Here is an 18,302-nt window from a genome sequence, read left to right on the forward strand (position 1 = left end):
TAAAATAAAATTTAGAAGTATCAGCAAACACAAAATAAGATGACAGGCATAGGACCATATGAGCAATCAAAATAAATATTAATTGGCTATATTTTTTAAAGAATAAAAAACTGTGAATATAAAAGATAATCCTAAAACCATACCATATAAATGGGTGGTGGGCAAAATGTATCTTGTATATAAATTGATTAGCTATGACCACATTTGTTTGACAGTAAATTTTTAATCTTTTCTTTTTACATTTGAGTATAGTTGACACAATGGCACATTAGTTTCAGGTGTACAGCATAGTGATTGGAGAAGTTACACACTGTGTTCTGTTTACCGCAAGTATAGCTCCCTTACATCACTCTTACAATATCACTGACTGTATTCCTTATGCAGTGCAGGGGAGGGGCGGAGAGACAGAGACACAGAATCTGAAGCTCCAGGCTCCAGGCTCCAAGCTGTCAGCACAGAACCTAACACAGGGCTTGAACTCACAAACCATGAAATCATGACCTGAGCCAAAGTTGGACACTTAACCAACTGCACCACCCAGGTGCCCCAAAATAGCTATTTTACATCGATTAGCAAGTATAATCTAAGAAGACATAATAATTCTGTACTTTCATACACCAAAACACACAGCATCTAGTTACATGAAGTAAAAACTGAAAAATGTTAAGAATTTATTGAGTCCAGAATACCAATGGGAAATTCATCTCAGAATTTGTTATTTCCTCAAAAAAAAAAATATGTGAGGGTTAGAATAATACAATCCAATTAGAATAATCCAATCCAATTCTTTGGCTCTTTAGAAAATGTATCCACATTTGCATATTCATTTCAAATATCCATGGAACATTTATAAAAATTGATCATTTAATAAACCATACTGAAAACCTCAATGAATTCCTAAACCAAGAATAATTCAGTAATTTTCTCTGACCCAAAACAATACAAATAAAACAACTTAATAAACAAAAAAAATCTAACCAGTTACAGATTCTGACAACTAGAAATTAAGTCATGAACCCGTGAGAAAATTAAAAGTAAGATACAAACTATTTGAAATTAATACCAAAAGCACTATACATTCAAAGATAAGAAAAACAGCCAAAGCTGTACTCTAGGGGAAACTAGTTCCTTGACTTGAAGTGTTTCCTTGCATTCTCTGTATTTTGCAACCTAATTCATTAAATGCCTCTGTATTGGCAAACTCATTCTGTATCTTTTATTTAGCATTAATTTTCCTATCTCTGTGCTTCCCCAGCACCTTTTAAAAATCACTTCATTTCACATTTACATCATTCTGCTTGGTTTAATAGACACTTGACTTTGTGTCCATCTGAACCCAGTGGACTTCCAGCTACTAGAGTATAGAGAACTACTGGCTTTGTCACCTTTCTACCAACTCAGGACACAGCCCTGTTAGAGTCACAGCTCTCTAAAAGTAAGAACGTAGGTTGGGAAGAGCAGACAGACCCAGGTTAGAATCCTAGCCTCATTATTTTGGAGTTGTCTGACTTGGGGCAAGCTGCCTAACCCTCCAGCCCTCCTTCACTCCTAAGTGGGGCTAGTGTCCTCTATTCCAGAGCTGTACATAACAAAACAGCAAGCACAATATCTGAAACTACCTTTGCTAGATAAATGGAAGCTGTTATGAACATTGAGTTTCACGAGTCAAGGACAAACCTAAAAAATAGGTGAGGAGTGGGAAACAATGGAATTTGAGGCCAAACAGACTTATCAAATCCTGCTTCTGCCAATCACTTAACGGTATGGTCCTGGGAAGTAAACTTAACATCTCTGAATCCTTATCTCCTCACCTATCATTCTGTAAAGTTATGGATTGGCAATTAGCCATATAAAATGGTTAGGAGGGCACCTGGCACACAGTAAGTGTTTATATGTAGCAGCCCTTGCTGTCACTCCCACATTGCCTCAGTTAGAGGTCTTCATGAATGTCTGCTGAATTGAATTAGAACTTTACTCTCAGAATCTCACTTGGGTTAGTGTGGTCCCCTAAGAACCCAAAAAGGGTCAGAAATGACAGCAAGTTATCAATTTAGTGAGGCAAGTCCTCAGGAAGCCCCCATGTGTGACTGTGGTTCAGCAAAGGTCAGAGTAACTGAGGCCTCACAATTAAAAAGTAATCTCATATGAGGTTGTCTTGCTGAATAATTTCGTAAAAATCCTTTTCATGAAGTTAGATCATTAAAATTGACACCAGAGCAGTCTCTGAGAGAGCCCTAGGCAGGTCTCACTCCTCATTAATATAAATTAAATTTCTCAGGAGATGTTGTGAGTCTCCCCACCTGACAAACACTGTTGACATTTACTGGATTTCCCTCTGACCTTTCTAGACTTAAGAAATACTTCCAAATATTAGCTATGAATAAGCTATTATTTTGGTTCTCACTTCACAACTATTCTTGAGAGTGAAGTGATTTTGTCTACTTTATTTTTCAGAAAGACCCTTCATTTAATGTGTCACCTTCCATTTTATGCTTAAGAACGCAGGAGGTTCTGCATACCCAAAGAGGAGCAAGTGTGAAGGGAATGACAATTCCGAGGCGTTATTCTTTGTTGGAGATCTTTTTTCCTCCTTTAAATAAAGACAGCTGATTATTTTTCCTCCTTAGAAGTCAAAGCTAAAACTCTTTCAATTGGTTTCCCAAATACAAGGTATGATATTAAAGATATATTAAAATATCACTGTTACTCCTTTCGTTGGTACTAATGAATTTCATTAAGTTACATAGTTGTAAAATGTTAAGAGGGAAAAAGCTTCTTGTTAAGTGAGTGATTGGGTGGAGGTGGGATGCTGAGAATATTGTTATTAAAATATCCAAACATGAATGTTCACCAGGGATAGTGTAGACTGAAGCTTTTAGCTCTGCCATTTTCCTGCATCCAGCTGTCCGTCTACCTAATTATTATAGTGCCATTCTGGCAGATGAATTTTGATGAATTACAGAATCTCAGAGCCAGAGGGATCTTTAAAATTACCTAACGCAACCTACACATTACTGATCAGAAATCATTTGCTCAAAGCTTTAAAGCTCATTAGTGGTCAAAGCCAATGCTAGCATTGAGTTTTCTTGTCTCTTTGCCACTTTGCACATTCCTTTACATTAGAATTAGAGGTAAGACCAGCTCCACCATAGAGGTTCACGGAGGCTAATGGCAGAAGACTAAGAAAAGCAGAGAGTGACTACCTAGTCAGAGACTTCATGGGCATTGTCATCAACTGATAATTAATATTTATGAAAGTCGGTAATAACAGAAATGTCAGCTGGTCACTGTGACTAGACTAGTGATCATTGTAAGAGGTGTTAACAATCAAAGGAAGGATACACACTAAGACTACACTTAGTGGGGGCACCTAAAGGTTAAAACACAAAAGAAAAAGCACTATTTCTACTTGGTCATAGAACCATCTGATTATCTAAAGTTTCCAAATGACCTTCTAATAAGTCTAGCCAAGATCATAATGAAGCAAGTACATTATGGCAACTTGAGTTATGAGTCTGTCAAAATTTCCATCATAACTCCAGACAAAGATTTAGAAACACAAGGCTCTCAGCCAATAAATATATTTTCTTTTTGGCCATAATATTGTAAAGGATGATTTTTATCACTTCAGAACACTCTAGTAGTAGGAAAAAAAATGTGAAACATCATTGTTCACAATGGCTCCTACATACGCTTTTGAAAGAGAGTAGGAATGCTCTGGTCACCATCTTGAATATGTCATCAATCTTTAAGACAACACACTTTTCTTCTAAAAATTGATTTGCCACGAGTAAATTGAAATAAACTTCCTTTTCAAAAATAAATATAATTTTTTGAGGAATCATTTGCCTAAGACTCAGATCTTAACTTTGAGTATTTAAATATGATCACTAGAAAAAAGTACAAATGGAACATTAAGATTTAAAAATCAAGATGTGCAGCTTAAATGATTTATAAAATAAGCTACAATCCTCTAAAATACCACTTTTTTCCAACTGCTCAGATTCCAATTAATAAAAACATATATAGACCGAAAGACAATTGAAGTTAAATTTTTCCCCCACATTGTTGTTTCAACTCTAGGTAAATAACTCAAAGTAAGATAATAAGGAAGAAATTGAGAAACAATATTAAAAAAACTGCATTTCCCCCCAAATCAACTTAGTAAATATTGCTGAGCAACTACAATGTGTAAGACCTTCTCCTAAAAGCTTCATCACAGCAATCTCTGAAGAAGCTTTCATTCCAGTTATAGAATAAGCACAAAAGACCATGCTAATACCCAACCTAATGTGAGAGGAAAATCAGAGAAGCTTAAAGAAGGAGGATTTGTGAGTGGACTTTAGGAAAGAGTAGGATTTTGCGAAATAGGACAGGACAGCAAATAGAAGAGTAGAGCAATTTCCTGGTCCTAAGGTAGCAATTAAAAACTTTTTGAAGGAGGAGAGATTATTTCCTCCTAACAATATTAGAGCACTTTTTTAATTTATAAAATATTTTCTCCTTTCCCTTTCCCTCCTTCTTCTTCTTTGGGAACAGACATTAGGGGTTTGAGGTGACCCCTTCTTCTTTGAGAACAGACATTAGGGGTTTGAGGTGACCCCTTGATGTCCCTATTGAGAGAAAATACCCAAACGATCAAGGGCTTCCAAACAAAATAAAGCATTCTTTTATAAAGTTCTCAGAAATGATATGAGTGTCACATTCTAAGACACAGATGTATCCACTGTATCCATCATGAAACAGGTTGAAGGGATAGTGATGACCCAAATGAAAACAGTAGATGAAAAGGAGCACTTGCAGGAACTCAGCCACATCTTCCAATGTTAAGAGCTTTTCACAATTAGCTCACCAATGTGAGGATGAAATTCAGAGTCAAGCTAGACCACCGTAAAGTCCCAAGAGACATCTAACCCTTATTTTTAAGCAATAATGTAAATGTAACATCCTATACAAGCTATTAAAACTACCTTTTCTTCCCCCAAGATACTGTGTAATAAAAGGCACAGGAGAAAAAAGTAGAAGGCCTGTATTTTAGCAAAAAGTAATAAAAACAGATAACAATAAGTTAACAAGTTCCTATAAAGTGAATTAAAATATCATTAAAAAATCTAGAATTTCAAGATATTAGATCCACATTTCTAAATTGATCATGATGCCTGATTATGGAAAAATCAAATCTACTGAAAGCAGTTTTATTATTATGCTTTTTACACACAAAAAAGTATACTAAAAATATAGGCAAAGCCAACATGCTTTGCAGTTGTTGAGTTTGTTGGTAAACAAAATTTCATATCTACTGAAGTATGAATAATAAACTGGGGATCTGACTAGAGAGCCAGACAGCTCCTAACTCAGAACTGCTACTAGGCTTGGTCAAGGTATCTCTACTTTCTAGACCCTAGTTTCTGATCTGAAAAATGAAACAATTCAACTAGGTATTATTTATGGGTTCTTTTCTAAAATTGAGTCTATTAATACCCAAGCTTTTGGACATATGAGAAGCAATTGAAAAGACTACATGAGCCATTTTCCCCTAATGGAATATAATAAAACGTGCACCTCTGAAAACCTAAAATGCACACAGAACAGATAAGTCAAGCTTCATGAAACCACTGTAATACCCAATACTTACACAGCACTTTAGTGTTTCACGGTGCATTTTCACTTCATGTTTCCTCCACACCTTGAAGCCACATTCATATTATAAGTACTTGCAAGAGAAACAGAAACCAATAGTCTATATCTTTCTTGCAATGCAGGAGATATTAAAATAGCAATAGAGTTTCAGCATAGTACTTACAAGGTCTTAGAAGCATGTTTTACAATGATTATCCAAGGCCCATGATAATTTTACTCTGACAGAATTTATAACAGCAGATTATATAACTCAGCTAAAATGGCCTCCAAGTATAGTATATTGTTTTAAACTACAATGAAGGGTAAAGATGGTTTAGAAATTCATAGGGTCACGGATGGCAGGGAATAATCTTGGTTTGATTTAAGGAGCTCTGTAAATAAAACAATTTCATTCACTTTCACTTTTCTATTTTGACATCTGGAGACTTGCTTGTGGAATCAAGAAAATGACAGATGAGAGAGACTGAACAGGAAATGCTATTCGGTTCGTGTCCCAGGGATATTATTTAACAAAAGTGCTGAGTGAGCTATTTCAAAAGCTCAGCTGGAGGGAAGGCATTCACTATATGCTATTTATGATGCTTTTAGAAACATCTCAGGAGGTATAAATTTTGGCAACTTATACACATTCCTTTAGGCATTTTCTCATATTGGTTCCCTGCATTCTATACACGGAAAATTCCTATCCATCAAAAAAGGAGAGATATTATCATTTCCAATATGAAGCATATGCATTTTGATGATGTAAGGAAAGCAAGTTCAGTATATTTTGAGGCACTTGATCAAGAAGAAAAGATATCTTGCTTCTTAGAATCACTGAGGACAGTCTTCTCTGGGTTTACTATATGATACTACATTATGCATACAATTTTATACACACACACAGACACACATACACACACATACACACACACTTCTACCTGAAAACTAAGAAAAAATTATCATGTAGATCTTTGTCAAAATTCTAAACACATAGATTTAAAAAAGAAATACAGTTATGCAGCCAAAAGAATAATGATTTTTACTGAAATGATTGATCCATATTATCAGTGAATTCCAGGAATCTAATAAGCAATTATAATCTCCAATTTCCAAAAATGATAACATATAGCAAAAAATCTATTTTAACTTTAAAAAGTGCTAAGAATCTAAGAATAAAAAAAATGTGCTAGGCTGCCTAGGTGGCTCAGTCAGTTAAACATCTGATTCTTGGCTTCAGCTCAGGTCATGATCTCACAGTTCATGAGCTTGAGCCCCACATCAGGCTCTGTGCCGACAACACAGAGCCAGCTTGGAATTCTCTCTCCCTCTCTCTCTGCCCTTCCCTGGCTCTCTCTCTCTCTCAAAATAAATAATAAAATAAACTTAAAAAAGAAAGAAGTGTACAAAGAGAAGAAGTATCAGTTGCACAGCACATCCTTGATAATTCTGAGCCAAATTATGTTTGTTTTACTTGAATTTCAAAACATCAAACTTCAATCTTTAGCAGAAAATTTCCTATATATTTTATTGTTTGGTTTGAAGATATATTAATGTGGGTTTAAAATATTCACATCAAAGTAAATTAGGCTTAGAAATAAACTTGTAAATTCTAAAATGTACTCCTTTTGCATGGTAATAGTCCCAGTAGGTTATCTGCTGCTATTCTAAAGGTGATCTATAACCTTCTTGGCCTTTGCTTATATGTTCATGTTCATATTTATATTTTTCTTCATGACTTTTTAATAAGGTTTCTCTTGCAAAAGCTTAGCAATTAGGGCTTAAGACTTAACTATTCACGCCACTGACAGAATAATGTATACCGTAAGTCAAGTCAAAGATGAGGGGAGGAGACAGGAAATGGGACGTTGTAAGAATGGACGTGAGATATCAGAATCACCAAGGAGCCTACATTGTTCCTAACCTTCTGAGTGCCCGTTCCAGTCCTGCCCTACTGCAAATCTGTTATGCTGGAAAGGGGCATGAGTAAGGAAAAAGATACGTATGCCTGCCTTTGAAAAAGTTCGACAGGTGCAAGAATACTGACCCTGATGACTGGAAGACAACATCTTTAGGGAGATATTAATATTAAGTCAAGGAACAAAGGATTCTGACGTCTAAAAAGCTCAGGAAATGACACACACTAAATCTCCCTTCATGGGACTTGCACTGCACATTAGCATAGTAAACTGAGAAGTTAAGAAAAAAAAAAACCTGTTTAACTTTATTTAATGATAAAATCCTATTCATTTATTTAGCTCTCCCTCAACACTAATTTGAGAAAATAATTTGGAAATCTTGAAATATTCATGAAAATGTCCCTATCAGGGCATCTGGGTGGCTCAGTCGGTTAAGCGTCCGACTTCGGCTCAGGTCAAGATCTCACAGTCCATGGGTTCGAGCCCCACATCGGGCTCTGTGCTGACAGCTAGAGCCTGGACCCTGCTTCAGATTCTGTGTCTCCCTCTCTCTCTGCCCTCCCCCGCTCACTCTCTCCCTCTCTCTCTCTCTCTCTCTCTCTCTCTCTCTCTCTCTCTCTCTCTCTCTCTTTCAAAATAAAATAAAGACATAAAAAAAATTTTAAAGAAAATGTCCCATCCCATTGTATGGGGTCTCTGTGCCAGCTTATATGTGTACTGGCACTTTAGTACAGTGACCAGATTTCAAAGAATATCCAGTAAAAGCACAATCTTACTCAAGTACAAGGTTCTTTACTTGATAATGGTGTCATAGCGGTTATTAAATGCATTAGTCTACTCAAAAGCCACCATTAGCACTACTAAAACTATCTGTGCCATTAGGTCCCTGACAGCACAGAGGGCACAAAGTTATAATGTCTGCTTAATCTCAACTGTCTCTAAAGAAATAAGGCGACTTGTTATACTTCAAATGTCTTTTCTTTCCCATCTCCACACCTCTGCTTTTGTCTTTGTTCTGGAATACTCCCCCTACTAGGTCTCCAAATCTAGTCTTTATTCTTACTAAACCAGATACATCTACCTACCTAATTACCAGCTCCTCCATGACACCTTTTCTGGCTTTCCACAACTGGCTGGCTTCTACCTCCCTTCAAACACTCCCCACCCCCCAACCACTGTGAGAGTCTCTTAAAGCAAGAATCAAATTCTTATTATATAACCATAGGTCTTCTAACCTCATCCTCCAAATAGATGTTAAATCATTAGGGATGGGAAGTGTGACCTCTCCCCATAGAGATGAAGAAATTTAGGCCTAGAAAAATGAGCAACTTGTCAAAGGTCATTTAACTAGTAAGTGGCAGTACTGAGATTTACACCAGATCTGTCCAACCCCCAACTCAGGATTTTGCCCTTATCCTCCACCCCCCCCCACCTCCCAGACAGGAAGCCAATGGTTCCTATGGCAACAAAAAGAATATAAGTCGAAATCTACTGGAGACAGTACACATAAAAGTTCTACCTATCTGCTCTGCCTCATTGCCTGGCTTCTGAATCCATGTGTTAACTCTACCTTCTGCTTGTAGACCTTCATTTCTCCAAGTATATTCTTGGAAACAATAGTAATGAGAGATGTAAATCGTATTTTAAAAAGAGCCTTATCGGAGTCTGTATGCTCAACAAAGTTAAAAATATTGGTTACTTACTGCACGACTTTGCATATTATTTAATATGCTACTACGCAGCAATATACATAGTTTTTATATATATTTCATATTTTTAGAAGGCATAAGATATAGGCACATATTTTAAGTATCAAAGAACAGAACTATCCTTCATAGGTTTCATCTAATTCAATAAAGCAGTGCCTCAAAGAGTTTTATTTTAATAGCATCATTTTCAAAATATAATATGTACATAGCAACAAATTCATTTCAAAACACTTAATAACTTGCATCTAAATAAGAACTATCACAACCAAATGCTACAGGGTTTAATGTTACTAGGATTTAAAACTAGCAACAGTCTACTTTGTGCCAGCAAGTGAGTGATTAGGTGCTAGCCATGCAATGTCTGACATTTAATGAGGGAGTCACATGGATAGAGAATATGTTTCACTCAGTGATTAATTATAGGTTCACTATATTTAGTTTCTACTTGAACATTTCACCTTTTTCCCCCCCATCCCTGAACTCAGCCAAGGACATGGGATAAATGTGATGACTTAAAATCAGGGAAGTTTTGATGAATGAAACAGATGAGAATAAAACTGACTCTTCCAGGAGAAAATGAGACTTTTCTCCATTAAGTCGTTTTTAGACGAGTTGCAGCTATTTAAAATAAACTCAAATAATATGTGCCTCTCAGGAGTGCAACTGGGTGACTTGGGGGTACAGGTGAGAGAGAAATTTCTCATTTACACACTTTTATATCTGTAGTAGGTAGAACTGTGTCCGTAAGAAGAAATCTATTCAAGTCATAACACCTCTCTCCCCATACTTATAAATGTGACTTTATTTGGAAATTGGGTCTTTGCAAACATAATCAAGTTGAAAAGAGGCCATGGTGGATTAGAGTGGGCCCTAATCCAACAACTAATGTCCTTAAAAGAAGACAGAAAATTGTATGCCGACCTATATAGAGGGGCACACAGAGAACCCCACCGATGATAGAAGCAGACAATGGAAAGAGAGAGTTACAAACCAAGACTTTCCCCTCACCAGCAGAAGCTAGAAGAGGCAAGGAAGGATTCTTTCCTAGAGCCTTCAGAGAGACCATGGCCCTAACAACAGCCTTGTTTGCAGACTTGTAACCTCCAGGACTTAAGAGAATGAGTTCCTGTTGTTTAAAACCACCTACAGTGGTACTTTATTATGGCAACCTGAGGAAACAAACACAACACTTTTAAAATTTTCTACATTGCAACTATACCCCATATTTAAAAATCAATCAAATTAAAATAAGTAAGCCCAATGAAATGAAAACACAAGCCACAGACTGAGAGGAAATATTAGCAAAAGATATATCTAATAAAGAAAACTGTCATTTAAAATACACATGCACACACACACACTCACTCACTCTCACAACTCAACAGTAAGAAAATAGACAGGTAAATAAACAGTAAGAAAACAGAAAATAACTCAATCGAAAGTGGGCTAAACAAATGTCCATTGATGGATGAATGGATAAAGAAGATGTGAGATACACACACACACACACACACACACACACACACACACACAATGGAGTATTACTCAGCAATCAAAAAGAATGAAATCTTGCCATTTGCAACTACGTGGATGGAACTAGAAGGTATCATGCTAAGTGAAATCAGTAAGAGAAAGACAAATATCATATGATTTCACTCATATGAGGACTTTAAGATACAAAACAGATGAACATAAGGGAAGGGAAGCAAAAATAATATAAAAACAGGGAAGGGGACAAAAACATAAAAAACTCTTAAATATGGAAAACAAACAGAGGATTACTGGAGGGGTTGTGGGAGGGGGGGTGGGCTAAATGGGTAAATGGCATTAAGGAACCTATTCCTGAAATCATTGTTGCACTATATGCTAACTAACTTGGATACAAATTTTAAAAAGAAATTTAAAAAAGAAAGGAAATGGGCTAAAGATCTAACAGACACCTCACTAAAGAAGATATACAGATGGCAAGAAAGAATATAAAAACATGCTCTAACCATACCATATGTCATCAGGGAAATGCAAATGAAAACAACAATGAGATATCACCACATACCTATTAAAATGGTCATAAGCTGGAACACTGAAATCACCAAATAAATGCTGGCCAGGAAAGCAGAAACTCTCACTCATTGCTGGGGAGAATGAAAAATGGTATAGCCACTTTGGAAGACAATTTGACAGTTTCTTACCAAACTCAACATATTCTTACCACACAATCCAACAATCATACTCCTTGGTATTTACCCAAAGAAGTTGAAAACTATGTCCACACAAAAATCTGCACACAAATGCTTATAGCAGCTTATTTATAAAACCAAACTTGGGAAGAACCAAGATGTCCTTCAGCAAGTGAATGAATAAATAAATTGTGGTACATCCAGACAATGGAATATTAGTGCTAACAAGAAATGAGCTAAGACATGGGAAAACCTTCAACGCATATTACTGTGTTCAGAAGCTAATCTGAAAAGATTACATGCTGTACAATTCCAACTATATGACATTCTGGAAAAGCAAAACTATGAAGACAATAAAAAGATTAGCAATTGCCAGGGGTTAGGGTGGGGGGAAGGGATGAATAGGCAGAGCACAGGATTTTTAGGGCAGTAAAACTATTCTGTATGAAATTCTAATAGTGGATCCATGTCATTATGTATTTGTCCAAATGGTAGAATGTACAACACCAAGTGAATTCTGATGTAAAATACGGGCTTTGGGTAATAATGATGTGTCAGCACAGGTTCATCAACTGTAAGAAACGTACCACTCTGGTGCAGGATGTTGATAATTAAGGAGGTCATCCATGTGTGGGATGGGGGTATAAAGCAAATCTCTGTACTTCCACTCAATTTTGCTATGAATTTAAAATCACTCTCAAAAACAAAGTCTAGGGATACCCGGGTGGTTCAGTAGATTAAGTGTCTGACTCCGCTTCGGCTCAGGTCATGATCTCATGGATTTTGAGTGAGATCGAGCCTGTGTTCAGCTCTATACTGACAGTAGAGACCCTGCTTGGGATTCTCCGGTCCCCCTTACTCCTCCCCTGCTTGAATGCACTCTGTCTCTCTCTCTTTCTCTCTGTCTCTCTCTCTCTCTCAAAATAAATAAGTAAACATTTTTGAAAATCTAATAAAAATATTTTTAAATCACAAAGTATGCCAAACTTTTTTTTATTTTTTAAAGTAAACACAACTCCCAATGTGGGGCTCAAACCCATGACCCTGAGATCAAGGTCACAAGCTCTACCAACTGAGCCAGCCAGGTGCTCCAGATTCTGCTCTTTTTTATACATAATTTATTAGCCATCTTGAACCCATGACTAAAATATGTTACTTTCCCTCAAAGCATTACATGTTCCTTTGTTCACTTTATTCATTTATTCAAAGTTCAACCAAAGCACTAATTCTGTACCAGATGTGGTATCCTGGGAAAGGTTCTAGAGAAGCCAGAAACCAGACACTTCCTGTCCTTTAAGATGATGTGTACTCTAATAAGTAATTGTAGAGGAAATAGATTATATCAACTCATAGTGAAAGCATTATTCATGTATGTTGGAGAATTAAGATTAAGATCACGTTTTTAAGTGCTATTCAACCATGTACAAGAGACAGATGATCTTTCTTCCTCCCTCTCTTCAAAGATTAATGGTATCAAATATATATTAATTACTTGACTGTTTCAAGAAAGATCCTGGGAGACAAGATGCAAACTGTAAGTGAGGTCATTCGATATGTGTCATGGCATAAAACCCTAATAAGAATCCTGTGATGGAAGAAAAAATATACAAAATTTGAAAACATAATTGAGGGGCACCTGGGTGGCACTGTCAGTTGAGCGTCTGACTTCAGTTCAAGTCACAATCTTATGATTCGTGAGTTCGAGCACCACATCAGGCTTGCTGCTGTCAGTGCAGACCCGCTTTGGATCCTCTGTGCCCCTTTCTCTGCCTCTCCTCTCTCATTCTCTATCACTTTCTCTCTCTCAAAATTAATAAACATTTAAATAAATAAATAATAGAAACACATGAGAGAATAGTTGAAAATGGAAGCAGATTCTGAAATCACTAAAACTTTAGTGTTAAGAGAATGAAAACTTGAGACTAATGAGTCATGTTGGAAGATTCTATCATCTTAAAAAAGAAGGGGAGGAGTGTCTTGAATTTATTCTGAGAAGACACTGATCAAAAACAAAATTATGTACAAATCAGACTCAACAAATTTCTTCACATTCTTCTCTCTCCTAACCTTCTGTTACTATGCTACTGCCAAATTAAGAAAAAACTGTTAACTCAGTGTCCAGAAATTGACAGCATAATTTAGAGTTTTCTCAGCATGAAAAAAAATTGGAAGAAAACATTTAAGAGAAATGGTGCCCTCTTTTGGAACCAGGTCCTCAATCTCCGTAGAAGTAAAAATACGGCAAAAGTATCAGACATCATGTTAACATGCATCTTCATATCCAAAGAACTGTTGTGGAAACCTGTACTTAAAATCTCTGCCAAAAAAACAGTCCTCTTTAGTGCCTAATTATACATATGCATTGGTATGCTTCAAGATAAAAGATTACCTTAGAGAGTGGTATTTTTTTAAATGCTGCTGAAAAAGTAAGAAAAAAATAACAAGCTGTTCTCTATATTAGGAATCACATGCAACCAAGCATTTTAAAAATTACCATAAAGACAAAGAACTACTATCCTATGAAATGCACACTGAGTTTCACTACATCCCCAAACCCTAATACCACTGTATTTGGGGAGTTGAATGTGTGTCAATGGAAGAGAATGGAGAAACAGGATAAAGCTGCAAAATCTAGGTTGGAGGGGAGAAGGACTTGTGGTAACTTATTCTTGCTCACAATGCCCCCAAATCAACTTGATTAGATCAACCTTAAGTTCTTGGCAGGTTAGGAGCTGGTTTCCCCAAAGGACTAAAGATACTTCAGCAAAACTTTGTGTTCTCTTTGTAAGAGTATTTGATAACAACTTCAAAGACAATAAAGCAGGATTCAAATGCATTTAAAGTTAGGATTCCTTGCTTTAAAAAAACCAAACTGCATAATGCTATTTCCTCAGTAATACAAAGTAGTAGGAACACATATTTAAGAGCAGAATCATTTGGATTGCTACTAACTTAATAGCAATGAAATCTTCAGCTTTACAGCAGTAAAACATTATGACAAACCCCCATCTATAGGATGCAAAAACGTTATTGCGTTTCTTTTCCAGAAATGTATATACTCAATCAGCAAGTGTTCTTCCCCAAGCACCAAATAATTTCTTCCAAGGAAGCTTGTTTTCGGAACTCTTCACCCTACATGATTTCTAAATTTTACTCCTCTCCATTTCCCTAATTTTAATTTAACTGATTGTAAATCCAAAAACACATGTTTCCTATTTTCATTTGGCTGCAAAAAAAAAAAAATAAAAACTTAATATACATTAGGGAATGCATGGGAGAATGTGGGAGGCAGGAGAATAGTAAAAGATAAAATAATAATGGTCAAAGCAAAAACAAGAATATTGTTTCCTTCCTATTGTTGCCAGGAAGAGGATAGAAATTTCCTCTCCTTGTAAAGAATTACCTAAATATAGGAAACAGTATGCTCCTGCTTATGACATCAAAAGTGGATATTTTAAAGAGTACTACAAGCTGTCCTCTTAAAATGGGGCCAGAAAAGCAAAGCGTGGGTAACTGCATCACATGAGTGACAGCAAGAAGCACCATCTCAATACCTGCCAATCATACCTTTGCCATCATCTGTCTGTTCCCTGATCTCCTAAGAGCAGCAGTTAGCAAATGGTTATCTCCAGATCAGCAACATCAGCACCAGCTGGGAAATGAAAAATCCAAATTATTGGACCCCACTCTAGACCTACAGAACCAGAAACTCTAGGGATAAGACATATGAACCTGTTTCAACAAGCACTGGATGGGATTCTGACTTGATTAACCATGTCCTACAGCAATTTACTATCTGCCAATTCATTCTGGCTTTTAATCATATGCTACTGGAATTGTTACTACACATTTTCATGTGTATATATTCAACTAATTTATAAGATCCTTGGGGCAAAAATTCTCTCTTGTCCCCTTAGTTTTCTCTTACCCACCAGCACCTTTCCTAGAGCTAATAAGCAAAAGGTAACATAATGAGCATTCCTGATGACAGGAATTGGGGAGAGGAACCTTCAAAAGAGTTCTTTTTTGAACAGGATACTTTCATCCAACTGAGATATCTATTTTCCTTAATTATGATCTAGGAAGAAAGGGCCTGAGTTCTCCAATTTACAGTCTAGAGAGGACTCACTCATTCTTAAGATAGAACTGCTCAGCATCAGAATTTGGATAATCCGACTGAAAACCAAAAGTTCTATAAAGCCTTTTCCTCAAAGGCTTGACAACTTTGAATAGAGCAGAGAGGAAGAAGAGGTAGCATTTCTTTCGCAGAAACACACAGTAGGGGTCCCATACATGGGAACATTCATTAGTTACCCCTGTGGTAAGATCTAGCCTCCCAACCTCTTTTAATAGGAAAGTGTTATTTTGTTTGCCTTCTCTTTTCTTTGCTACATTCAAAACATAAAAGGTAAATAACCTCTCCTCATACACAGGGTGTCCTCTCTATCCTTGGGCAAAGTGGAATTAGTTGCTCAGTTGCTAATGATTCAGGTTCAGAGTTTAAAAAGTGTTGGGAACTTAGTGATGGTTCCTGGGGAGGATGCAACCACAGGGGAATTCCTCCATCTGGCATAAATAAATGAAATTTGTTCAGATGGGTTCTGTTGACATTGAGCATGTATACTGCTAAACTGAATGTGCAGACATACTCCACGTTATGATGGAAAGGATCACCTAAACCCCATATTTTTTAGGTGTCTGCACACTTGAGAGTAAGGCTTCTTTTAGGTTCTTCCACTCCTCCAATGAATACATCTGGCAGATTCTTCAAGCCAATCTGAAAAGGGGCCTTCTTTCGGACTGAATGTTTATAAGCCCCTAAAATTTATGTTGAAACTCTAACCCCCATGGTATTTGGAGATGGAGTCTTTGGGAGGTAATTAGATTTAGATGAGGTCATGAAGGTGGGTCCTCATGATGGGATTAGTGCCCTCCTAAGATACCAGAGAGCTCATGCATGAGCTTGCTTGCTCTCTCTCTCTCTCTCTCTCTCTCTCTCTCTCTCTCTCTCTGCCATGTGAGAACAAAGCAAGAAGGCAGCTGTCTATAAGCCAGGAAGAGAGCTCTCACCAGGAGCCAAATCTGCCGTACCTTGATCTTGGACTTCCCAGAACTGTAAAACATAGATATTTATTGTTTAAGCCACCCAGTCTATCATATTTTGTTAAAGTAGCCTAAGCAGACTAATGTAGGCCCCAACCCTGAGCTCCTCTTCCACAGCTTCTCACTAGAACTGTGACCCCCAAGTTCAAAGTAAAGATAAGAGAACTTTTGACTGTATACGCCGATGCAGGCGTGAGCTAGATTATCCGTATACAGCCCAACCAACCGGGCGAATGTAAGTGGTGCCCCATGGGGAGGAGATAGGCACTGGTCGCCCGGCCTCCAAAAACCAAAACGGTTTCTAGGAACCAGGCATAATCAGAAGGCAAAAGAGTTGTTCAGACCTGAAGAGAAGATGAACACTGAGACAAGAAGCATCTCAGCAGAAACAAGTGCCATCCCCAACTTGCCATGAACTCAGACTTGGGAAGAACTTTAATGATGGCAAAGATCAAATTTCTCTCCAGTGGTGGGAATGGGCAAAGTCCTCCACTGAAAATTCAGCTATCCAAAAAGAATTTTAAAACTGTGAATATTTCCTACAGACCTCAGTTTGAAGTCAGATTTATACCTGAGACACACACAGCTCATAATAAATAGCCCTTAGAGGAGAATTGAAGTTAAATCCAGGTCTCTGCAGTAAAACACCAGAGCAAATATCAGACTTTTAAAAAATGCAAACCTTTGTCCTAGGCTGGATTCTTGCAAACCTAGATGCTCTAGAATCTGGCAATGTCTGTTTCTTTGTGGCTAATTAGTAAAACTGCCCTTTTCCTCCATAGTTGGGGGTCCACAGGCTATGATTGGTTACCTAGGTGCAGAAGTGACTCTCAAAGGATATAAAAAGAGCAAAGGCTTTTTGTCACATGCTAGGCTCAGGTTGCTGTGTGCAAGACTCAAAAAGAACATGAAGTCTTTTCCTCCCTCTGTGTCATTAGGGAAAATGGTACATGCTCATCTCCCAAATAAGGCACTTCAACCATTATAGTTGTGCCCTCACAGAGCTTCTGGATCTCTGCTAACTTGGTGCAGGGTATATGGGAGTTGAATTTCCAGGGCCCTGTTGTTTACTAGGAAATCAATTCCTCTAAATATAAAATTTAGTGGTGCTGGCATATGGCGTAGTATAGTATCTGCAGTAGCATTCAGGGGCACATTCAGAGAAGAGATCTGGGCTTTGGCTGGGAATACAGAGATGGATTTTTTTTTTCTAACATCCTGTTTGCAAATTTCCTCCTATAAATCACCTACGCTGATGAAGCTAGGCATGATATACACATTTAAAAAAAAATCGAGTGCCTGGGTGGCCCAGTCAGATGGGCATATGACTCTTGGTTTCAGCTCAGGTTATGATCTCACAGTTTGTGGGTTTGAGCCCCGTATCAGGCTCTGAGCTGCTGATGCAGAGCCTGCTTGCAATTCTCTCTCTCTCTCTCTCTCACTCTTTTCTTCTCTCTGCCCCTCCCCTACTCTCTCTCTTAAAAATAAATAAACTTAAAAAAAAAAACTAACATAATCAGGATTTCATTCAACACCAGTATCATTTTCCTCGTTCTCGAGGTCTGCAATTTGCCATCATCCCAGACTAGCAACGTGGCAGGGAGAGTGCACACACACAAACACACAAAAGCAGCATGTTCTCCAAGTTCTTCCCTCAGAAGCCCCCAATCCCTTGCATTACTGTCACAAGGGACTCAAATTTCAAGTATGAGAGGTGGGAATTTTCTACTTTAAACACTAACCAATTAGTGTCATCATGAAGGATAGATTACTTT

The 18,302-nt window shown here is 37.3% G+C and overlaps 1 protein-coding gene across 2 annotated transcripts in view; it reads right to left on the reverse strand.

Annotated features, from left to right (window-relative positions):
• The window catches only part of PPM1L (protein phosphatase, Mg2+/Mn2+ dependent 1L), a 288,635-nt gene that overhangs the window by 162,703 nt on the left and 107,630 nt on the right, over positions 1-18,302 (reverse strand). Inside the window, exon 2 of one of the 2 annotated variants that reach the window (XM_029939958.1) lies at positions 5,636-5,713. The exons of the other annotated variant lie outside the window; for it this stretch is intronic. Coding sequence (XP_029795818.1) covers positions 5,636-5,662 — 27 coding nt within the window. The 5' untranslated portion in view covers positions 5,663-5,713. The remainder of the gene's footprint in view (positions 1-5,635; positions 5,714-18,302) is intronic. 2 annotated transcript variants of the gene reach the window in all.

Source organism: Suricata suricatta, chromosome 5 (genome assembly GCF_006229205.1).
Source record: "Suricata suricatta isolate VVHF042 chromosome 5, meerkat_22Aug2017_6uvM2_HiC, whole genome shotgun sequence".
Classification (NCBI taxonomy): Eukaryota; Metazoa; Chordata; class Mammalia; order Carnivora; family Herpestidae; genus Suricata; species Suricata suricatta.